Source organism: Opisthorchis viverrini (assembly GCF_000715545.1).
Source record: "Opisthorchis viverrini unplaced genomic scaffold opera_v5_9, whole genome shotgun sequence".
NCBI lineage: Eukaryota > Metazoa > Platyhelminthes > Trematoda > Opisthorchiida > Opisthorchiidae > Opisthorchis > Opisthorchis viverrini.
The window spans coordinates 2,844,895-2,854,908 of record NW_008751665.1 but is presented as its reverse complement, the minus strand read 5'-3'; the positions used below and the strand labels follow the sequence as shown (position 1 = coordinate 2,854,908).

The following is a 10,014-nucleotide window of genomic DNA, read 5'->3' as shown; positions in this document are numbered from 1 at the left end:
GAAGAGCGTGGTTCGAACCTGACCTCTGCCTAGGCTCGGGCAACCTGGCAGTACCCCAGCCCTCGTACCACCTTCTGGTGGCACGTAGTTAGGCACCGAAAGGGTGCTACAGCTGAACAACTTTTTTAAACATAGTACTTGGGTTGTAGGCGGTCTTCCGTGAGTTTGAATAAGTTTTGGTGTGCGGTAAGATGATCCGATTGGGTGTTTAATCACGCCGTCTTTCCCTTGAGGTTATTCTGACTGGGTTTCATGTATATCCACTTCCAACGTCATCTCGACGCGGCCAACTCAGCAAAAAGCCCATTGCACATAGCCCGGACTAGCTGATCCTCAGGTCACCAACCAACTCTGTCATCTCAGAATTCATAATATCTTCGTAAATGGTCCACCATTCAGGTAAATTTAGGTCAGAAGCCGGGTTATAGTACCTTATGTAGAACTCACCTTTCTGAAGGAATGACTTTCAGAGATCATTCAGATGTTATCATCGAGAAGCACCGCTGTTTTTTGCAACATGCATTTGTTGTGTTTGATCTTATCCATCAGCTCAAACATGGCCTAAACTTACAATTCATGTGATACTGTCAGCTTAAAAAGGGTGACCAATTTGACCACTTTGTCATGTCAGTATCACTTTTGAGATGACCTTACTATACAATGGTACATCTATTGCTGATTTGCAGGGTTACTCGTGTGTCCTTGCTTAAGGAAAGATGCATTCATGAGGAGGTCTTTTGTTGCTCCTTGCGGATCGGTCACTGCCTTTAGTACATTTCTCCTCCGTGATAAAATAATTTGTGGCCACCCAGGGAGAACCCAGATGCAATTTTCTAGGAAAGATTGAGGAGATACGTTTAGCCGAAGATATGGGGTTGAGGGTAACGAGCAACTTTCACCAATACTCAGGGTGAGAGTATGAAACGTATGAAACTATTCGTGCTCTTGTTTGTCGTGTAAAGAAGCCTGCGATGCTTCACGAGGCTCTTCACAAAAAGCAAAGTGTTTGCGAAACGTTCAAAGTCCCCGAGGCCCACATTTTCAGATTTAAAATGAGTAAACCATACTTGTACTACTGGACTAAAACCTGCTCCAGTAGTAGAGGACAACAAGATCCTTCTAACAAATTCATCATGTTTTGTGTTGTGGTACCATAGTAACTTGGTCGAACGGCAGCATTCAAGGATATGAAGGTCAGTTATGAAATCAGTGACTGTGTGGTGCTCGTGACCTGCTCCTATTACAAAGCTAAAGGCTATATCGAAAGACACAAGGGAACTGTTACCGGATAACTTAGGTATTCTCGCAAAGCACCTGAAATCAAACAACCATGGACCAAATCAATATTCTTGCAGCCGAGAATGCAAGTGGCTATTGAAACACACACCTTAGGTGTGTTGTTTAGTTGTGTTGGCGTTCCTGCCTCCACCCACCCGAGACAGTCGTTCCGGCACCTTTTTCAAACGGCCTCATTAACGGTACAGTACTTTGTTTGGTGTGGGAATATCAGATGTGCAGGCACTCCTTCAAGCAGACAAAAAATACGGATAAAGAAATTCTGATATGGTGTATGGATTTGATCCAGTCGCTGGATATGGCATGACTTCCTCATTGGTTGTTTTTGGAAGAGAACTGACACCTTTTCTCGAGGGAACCAACTACTCACAAGGATTCTGAAGACACTTCGACAGCCCATACCCGGTTTGCCCTTCCACTTTGGGCTTATCAGCTAGGCACAGTTCCTGAGCTTTCGTCAACTTTATGTCGTACCCGAACCCAAATTGTGTGATATTGGCGAATACACTCATTTACAAATTACTTTGACTTGGACGCGGGCTACCAAAAAGTTCTGAGCAATCTTTTGAGTAGTATTCCATCAAGAAAATACACTGCGATATCTCGAATATCATACCAAGTGAAACATGAGACGGCCATTGTGCAACACATATAGCTGAAGAGAAATATCACGAACGAGGGCTTCATCTGGGATTCAGTTGAAGTCATATTAACTCGCAAGTAACCGGTATGTGTCCCTATCATCGTAAACAGGATATGTGCAACAGTATTTTTTGGACGTTAAACCCACTTGGTGTTGAGTGAACCTTCACAATTTGAACGCGTACGATACTCAAACACTTAGAAAAAAAAACAACTATATGTTTGTGGCAGTGCATGGTTATCATTTACACCATTTTTTCCTCTCAAAAGTTCCGCTTTTATGGCTCGATCTCAGGAGGCATATTTGGGATCTTGGCTTACACGATGATGGGTGTATTCTGCAAAAAATTTCTTCTCGATTGGTGTAATAATTTCACATTTGTTGCCGCTGTTGTACAGGGTGATAGTCTTGTCACAAAATGTACGTATGATACTACCCGGCTTTCGGTGGTCACATTCGGAGGTATCAGTCACAAGGATGAAATGTGCCTCAACTATATCTTCTACTACCCAAAAACCGACTTGGAATTGTGCAAATCCGAGGTCAGTCAGCCGGAACTGGATGAGTTTTTGCAACAGATGCTGAAGTGAGTTCACTGGCAGTGACTGTACAGCACTGATTCAAACTGATACAACTTGAGGTTGATAGGTATTGTGGTCGTAAGTGTGCTTGCCGTAGTTGCGTCGCTCCTGTATCAGCTTTAGACTGACGCTCCAGAGCAGAGAGAACAAAAACGTGACTTCAACCGGACTCACATTGGGTTAGTACTTACATGGACAGTGTGAGAAGCGTGCAGTTCTAACCAGACGCGTCAGGTGCACGAAGCGCACACTGGAGCAGGCGTCGCCTGAATGGGTACGAAGTGGTAAATAATAGAATGTGGGTACAGTTTAAGATTCTCGTCTTTAGTTGAAGTATGAATGATGGTCACTTCTTTGGAACAAGATTTATATTCCATCAACGGTCTCCCCTCCTACTCTTATACAATAATTCTGGCGAAGCACCGGACTCGAGTTTAGTCTCCAGTGAACGGCGTCAGCAGGTGTGTGGATTCGAACTCTGAACATCTTACGTGTAAGCGAACGTGTTGCTGCGTTGATCGCACCTGAATTATCCCGTCTGAATATGAGAGCTGTTCATGCTTAGCGATGTGAAGTTCAGTGCTGCAGAGTAGTAATTTGTTGACTGGAACGCGACCGCATTTTGCCCCGTAGCGTTTTCAGACTGGCCTGGTTGACATTTTTTTCTGCAGATGCAAATCTATCCGTTGCAAATGCACTCTGAATCCTCCTTCAAAAAGTGACTTTCCTATTCTGACCATAGAACATCGACTGACAAAAAGAAACGTGGAAATAACGTTAGGCGTTCGATGAATACTCTTCCTTGTTGAAGCTGTTCTAATTGGGAACGAACATCGTGTTTAGTGTCAAGCTCGTCAGCCCTTTGTTCAAATTGCCGAATAAGGGTAAGCGTCTTGAAGGTTTTCTCCGGTGAAACTTTCTCCTATGAAAGTGAAAAACGCAAGGCTTCAAAGGTACCAAAGCAGGAGCTTCTCGCTGCGTATCAAGTACACTGACTATGACGGGACGCCCACAAAAGCAAGAAATTCATTTACAGCAACGTTTGGAAACCTAATCAGGTCAGGCGTATAGGTCTAGGCAAAACAATTCACCCCTTCCATCTGTGAGATGGATTGAGTGCGGAGGTCAGGTGGTGCTGAATCTATGCGACGGTTTACATCAATTTTGGTGACCCCACTGATGCTGTATTTTAGATTTCGTTCGGACGAACTAGAAATCTATTCCACAGTCGGCTCCTTACATCACTTGTGTGATGTACGATTCTGGAAGGTCTCGCTGGCGAACGACCCTGTAGTCGAGTCAATGAGTGGCTGCCAAATATGTGTGTTTGACGCCGTTTGACTTAAGATTCCAAATTGACGATAGCAAGTGCGCAGATAGTGCAGAACCAGTGTTTGGCGTTCGCAGTGCCGACACCATATAGTCCGAAAACGTCTGATAACAGCGAGTGGTCTTGACCGACACGTGCAGTAAAGACTCCCAAAAGGAGAGTCTTGTTGATTTTCGGATTTGATTGAAGTAGGATATCAGCTCTTTGTAAAGCACTGGAGCGTATTGTCTAACAACAGTCATGTAGTTTTTACCTGTCAAACTCAGGCTCAGTGAGCCGAGACTTGGATTGGATCCGTATAATTCTGGGTCCAGCATTTTCTTGGGAAGGTTGAGCAACGCAAAACTATTAAAATGATCCTGCTCTTCTCCCAGCTCAGTGTATCTGAAACCAGCTTCTTGAAGACTTCCTTGGTCAAGATTGGTGAAAAAACCGACAACCTGACAGCCCAGTCCAAGGGCATCAGTGACAATCCACCTGGGATTTCTGTGGCCTTAGACGATGACGGTAGGAACAATAAACAATAGGGCTCATTAACAATTTATTATAATACATGCAACTCTAGTTCTGTGGGAGAGGCGGTAGTAACGAACACAATAGCACAATAGGGCAACCCAAGCCAGGGGGTTTTATTGGCTATCCAAATCAGGTTCTTATTGGCCTGCACAGATTTACTCACTCGGTCCACAGCGGGGCTATCCACTGCCAGTAAAACTTTAGCAATTACGCTGACTATTCAATGGAGGAGCTTACGGGCAAATCACTTGAACACGCTTAAAGCCTTCTCACCACTCAAGTAACTCAGGATAGTCCGGTAGTATTAGGAACCTGGTGTCGACCAGTACCCCGAACAATATGCGCACTACTGATGATTCCCAATAAGGTGGAACAGCTGTACAATGCCTAATGGCTTTTCAGCATAGATTGGCTTCACTTACAGGACAAAATCCCACAAAAATCCCAAATCTCCCCACACTACCAACAACTACGGAGACTATTCAATGGAGAAGCTTACGGGCGAATCACTTGAACACGCTGAAAGCCCTCTCACCACTCGAGTAACTCAGGATAGTCAGGCCTCGTAGGCTGAATCCGACTCATCATTGTTTGAGGATTATGGTTTTCATCGCTTGCCACAGCGTTCGTGGTGCCGATCGACTCTGCTGCATTCATCTGATGAGTCCCTCCATCAAGATAAAACGTTTTGTGAAATGCCTCCCAGGACTAAACTCTATCTTCAAATCCAGGTCTCCTAAACTTTGTGCTCATTGTGTTCTTTCCAATGAGTGATAAATTTCGGGCAAGCATGTGAGTTTTCCTGAAAAACAATCATTCTGTGGGTGAAGACAGCGAATAAATTAGACACATTAGTAACCACAACCACCAACTCACCGCTACGCACTACTACGCTTCACAATAACACACTGTTGAAGTCACCTCGATTGGTGATGAAACGTTTGCAATCGAATTGTCCAACTCAGCGAACAAGCCAACGACCACACATTAATAAAATTTGTTTATCGGTCATGAGTTTGCGTTAACACCGGACTGCAGCTGGCGCTCCTCCGTTCTACCAGATTGCAACAACAGTCTATCGGAGTTTAGGCATCCGGTAGTACTAGGAACCTGGTGTCGACCAGTAAGCGGAACAAAGCAGCTCATGTCTAATTTTATAAGATCACCAAACCCACACACCAGACGGATGTTGATGCCAGAAGGATGACCAATCTAGTACTTAGGAAACTTCTGCTAAAAACAATTGGTATTTGGATGAAACAACGCTTTTTCGTTCCACATACAATATTTTGGAATCGGGCTTGTAGAAATCCGGGTATCTAAAAGCCGGTTATCGGCAGTTGTGGAGACTCTAAGCGTCGTTCATCCTTCGTTCATTGCACACCCTTTTGTAGCAATTCAGTCAAGTATTCGGGAAGTGTGGAGAGCAAATTCAATGCGGTGGACTGGATGCAAGCAGACCATGCAGAGGAACTGGCGCACTTCTATTCCAGCGCGGTTCTAGAAATGCACTGTAACAATTCCGCGGGTACTCGAATCCCCGTAAGTCATACATACCGCCAGAAAAGTGCAGGAATGATTGATTTGACAGATATACTTCTTTGCGCTCAAGTGGCCGGATGATGTTTGAAGAATAAGACGTTTGAAGTCATAGAAAACTAAAGCTGAAAATCTCAAAAGGAGCGAACTGTCAAAATAGAGAGAGAAACATGAAAAAATTAAAAGGTTACAAAGGAGAAACAGACAGAGAAGGCAAATAAAGTTGACGATAAGCAGGCTTAGGTCACTAGTTCACCCGTACGCTATTATGATCAGACTGTTCCAAGTTCACCCACTCAAAATAGGGCAAGTGTGAATTGAAATCATGCCTGCTCCTTTGCTACGCGCACGCAATGCTTTTAGACACGTGCACTCTCAAACCCGGAGAAGAAAGATTTTAACTGAGTCTACACAACTCAACCCGGTTGTGATCGTTTGATTACATTCAAAACTTTGTGTAAGAATAGGTGAGGTGTGGTACCTGAGAATGGATCGGACTTCAATCACACCGGAGAGGAGAATTAATCCCTTGGGGCTTTGGTAGATCAACCTTAGTTTCGGATGTGCTAACAAAGTCGATCAGGGCACGGACAAAGTAGTTGACTAACTTGTCTAGACCGCAGTGGTCAGCTTCAGATACCTCCGATCACTGACGGTTATGGGCAATCCTCCTTTCTAGCCCTTCCTGTAGTGTACATTTCTGGTTTGAAACCCGAGAGCTGCTGCCATCTTTATACAATCAGAGAATTGTAGAGATAGAACAAGTTTCCAAGTGCCCGTCCTAGATCCGACGGAGTTATTTTGCGAGCCTATCTGTGTTATGACGCTCCCACCACTGACTAGCGTCCTAGGACAAACCCAAAACAAACCATTCGAGAAAGTTCTGTGTCGAAAAAATGACCATATAAGGGTCAAAAGCACGACGTCAATCAATAGGAAAACCAACCAATCACGTAAAGGCAGTAGGGGCATCTGGTGTAATAACCTGTCCAATCACGAGCAAACTTATGTATTCATTGACCGATTGAGGAGTGAACCAACTCAATGCGTATCCGACATGAACAACGCGTTTGGGCGCAAGCTGGGGAAATAGTGCACGTCAAATTTTACATGGGGTCCCTTCTAACAATGTGAAAGAACTCTTCCTCGTTTGACACAGCCGCTAGTCTGTGTCTGATTTGCATGGACAAATTACGGAATTCTCTCTCGTTCCAATTGGTAACCCTGCCATATTTTCTTACAACTCATTTTTTAAAAAAAGCGCAATAGAAAACTCCTTTGGTAACTACTTTTCCAATTTTTGCCAACAGTTTTTTCCCTAACTTTTCAGGGATCCGCAATTCACGTGATGCCCACGCAAGTTTCACAGCATCCCATTCCGGTTACTACACTAAACAAGCTGAAATGTTTTCTGCCTGATAAATAAAGGTAATCACTTTGATCCATTTTTCTTCATCTTCATATCGGGTTGGTGGTGATTCACTTGGAAAATCGTCGAACGTAAAGTATGAAAAATCAGTACGATAACTTTAACCTAATCAAAGAGTAATCTAGAAAGAAAGAACTGATGAAGTGTGAATATGACAAATATTCACTTGCCAAATATGGTCAGGGACCTCAGTGACATACCCATACCCTTATCTTGGAGTGATATACAATGAAATCCCGGAAAAGGATCAACCACCCCCTTACTGTGCGTATCTTTCGTAGAAGAACGATCTTCCGTGTATTCGTCCCAGCAAATAAAGTATCAGCTTCGTAAAAGTACCAGCGGAAGCTATCAATAGTGAGCTGCCTGGTTTGTTCACAAGGTTACGGACTAGAATTTTATTTTCATGCCACGATAAAGTGGGCTACCTACAGGAGGCTTTTCAGTCCCCTATGCTTGAGTATTCCACATATTCTTATTAACTACGGCGCAGTTACTCTAGGAATTGACGACTTCTCTATTTTCGAAATCGCTGTAAGAGGCTGCACAAGATCACTTCTGTATGGCTGACCACCAATAACAAGACAATTCTCACGTACCCCGGAAGATTCGTGCGATGGAAACTATCGGCCGAATCCCCAATCCTTTGGCAAAACACTGTGATGAAAAGTGCAGAGCAACCAGATCAGTGCTTCAGTGACTGTCACTAGTTAGACAAACTCACGGCTATTTGAAATGTCAAAGAGGGATAAGGTGAATCGCGAGTAGATGGAAGAAGAAAGTGGTGCATTGAAAAACGGGGGCGCACAAGACAAGACATCTTAACCCACTACCTCATTAATTGAAGTAAACCGTAAATGATTAAACAAACCTGTTGCCTCAATCGCACTAGTTCCGGTGTTTCCTTGCCAAGATTAGAACGCCGAAAGAGAGATCAGCTTCCCCTGGATTAGGTAAAGTTGGTATCACCTGTCAATAAGAGCTGCTTGAATTAGGTAACTACAAGACCCCTAGAGCACAGGTCGATCGAGTTGACGACTGTCCTAAGATCGAGTAAATAGAGTCACTTGATTCAGTTGTTTATGTGTTTTGTCAGGTTTTCGTGTTGAAGTTTGATGGTCCCCGTTGTGGGACAACACGGGCGAGAGTATGTGGGTGATAGGGAAAAGTGAACCGAAGAATCGTGTTTAAATGTGACTACTAATGAGCAAATAAGTAGTTTAATCAAATCCCCCATTGACCGTAACCAAGACCACTTCGAGGTTGTATGGAAGTTAAGCGTTCTTAGCATCTGCATGATAATTAATATGTTGGACATCTACCCCTTGTTAACAATGTGCCCAATAAAGATCTACTCAACAAATCTTTCATGATATTCCTCAACTGAATGTGCTCACAAAGGCAAGTAAATCGACATAATGATGTATTGCTGATGTATTTCTTGACATAGCGGAGTACTCCTAAGTTTGATGAGAACTTTTCGACAGCCCACTACCGGTGAAAGAAAGAAGGCCTTTACTGTTGAGTTGTTTACTATAAAACACCAAATGAACAGTTACAGACTATTTGACGGGGAAGCAAAACGCTCATACGCACCTTGTTTATAAAAATTTAGTATCGGTCTTCTTCTCGAACGCGTCCTCCTGAACTTTACTGAATGTTCGTTGAATACTACTTAAATGTAAACAAATTCTACAAAGCAATTTTACAAACACTGGTTATCTGTAGCGGCTTTAAAAGGGTCTTTTAGACTGAACGGAGCAATATTCATTTTACCCATGAGAGGCAAGAACATCCTTTTCTCATTACGAGTTCATCAGTGGAACTGAACCTCTATGGTTCAGTTCAATGCAATCGTCAAGTTCGTGAGAGTAGAACAAAATGGCTCATTTAGAAATCTCTCATTGAGCGGAATTAGTGCTGCGATCGAGCAGTTATGTTATTCCGGCCGCATGCATCCACTCACGGGTAATCCGGTCCACATCGGCTAATTCCTCTCAGAAACCAATGTGGTAGTCTCACGAGAATGAAGAACAGTTCAAATGTATTGATACAGTTTTTGGTTAGTTCAAAAGGTTTCCACTATTTACATCCCGGGAACTCAAGGGAGATTAGGAAACCCACTGCGAGCACACATGTCCAGTATTCCGCTTTAGGTTGGTTAACCAGTCTCTCTCCTAGATGCTTCATCCTGACTGTGATGACGACCACTCATGATATTTAGAGTTATGCTGCAGCTCAACTCACTACAATGTGCAAAGGAATGCTATCAAACTCATTGATACCTGGAAGTTACTGGCTCATTTATGCATTGCCGATCGATAGGACAGCACCAGAGGAATTCGCCCGATTGTGAGCCTGAAGATGGATTATATGGTATACATAACCACGAACACCAAGTAATCCCTCCACTGATAACCTGCATTGACCTTCTCGCTCTGAATGACATGTATTCTTAAAGTCGGACCCAGACTGGACCGTTCTACTCGTGAAAAAGGCCTATGCTACGGGGTTGTTCGCTGGGAAACACCAACCAAATCGTTACAGAGTATTGGACAGGGAAGCGAAACTCTCATATGCATCTTGTTTATAAAATTGAGTATTCCGTTTTCTTCTCGAAAAGGTCTTCCTGAACTTTGCTGGATACTCATTGACTTAAACAAATGCTACAAAGCAATTC

The 10,014-nt window shown here is 43.5% G+C and overlaps 2 protein-coding genes across 2 annotated transcripts in view; both read left to right on the top strand.

The window, feature by feature from the left end:
- The window catches only part of T265_00912 (hypothetical protein), a gene marked incomplete at both ends in the record, with an annotated part of 35,460 nt that extends 32,148 nt beyond the window's left edge, over nucleotides 1-3,312 (top strand). Inside the window, 2 exons of the mRNA XM_009164807.1 lie at nucleotides 2,338-2,525; nucleotides 3,192-3,312. Of these exons, the coding sequence (XP_009163071.1) occupies nucleotides 2,338-2,525; nucleotides 3,192-3,312 (309 nt within the window). The remainder of the gene's footprint in view (nucleotides 1-2,337; nucleotides 2,526-3,191) is intronic.
- A 1,444-nt stretch (nucleotides 3,313-4,756) lies between these two features.
- T265_00911 (hypothetical protein) lies at nucleotides 4,757-7,331 on the top strand (the record flags this gene model as incomplete). The annotated part of the gene is made up of 3 exons (XM_009164806.1): nucleotides 4,757-4,908; nucleotides 5,761-5,908; nucleotides 7,236-7,331. The coding sequence occupies 3 exons, from the start codon at nucleotides 4,757-4,759 to the stop codon at nucleotides 7,329-7,331; spliced, it is 396 nt and encodes a 131-aa protein (XP_009163070.1).
- Between the last annotated feature and the right edge of the window lie 2,683 nt (nucleotides 7,332-10,014).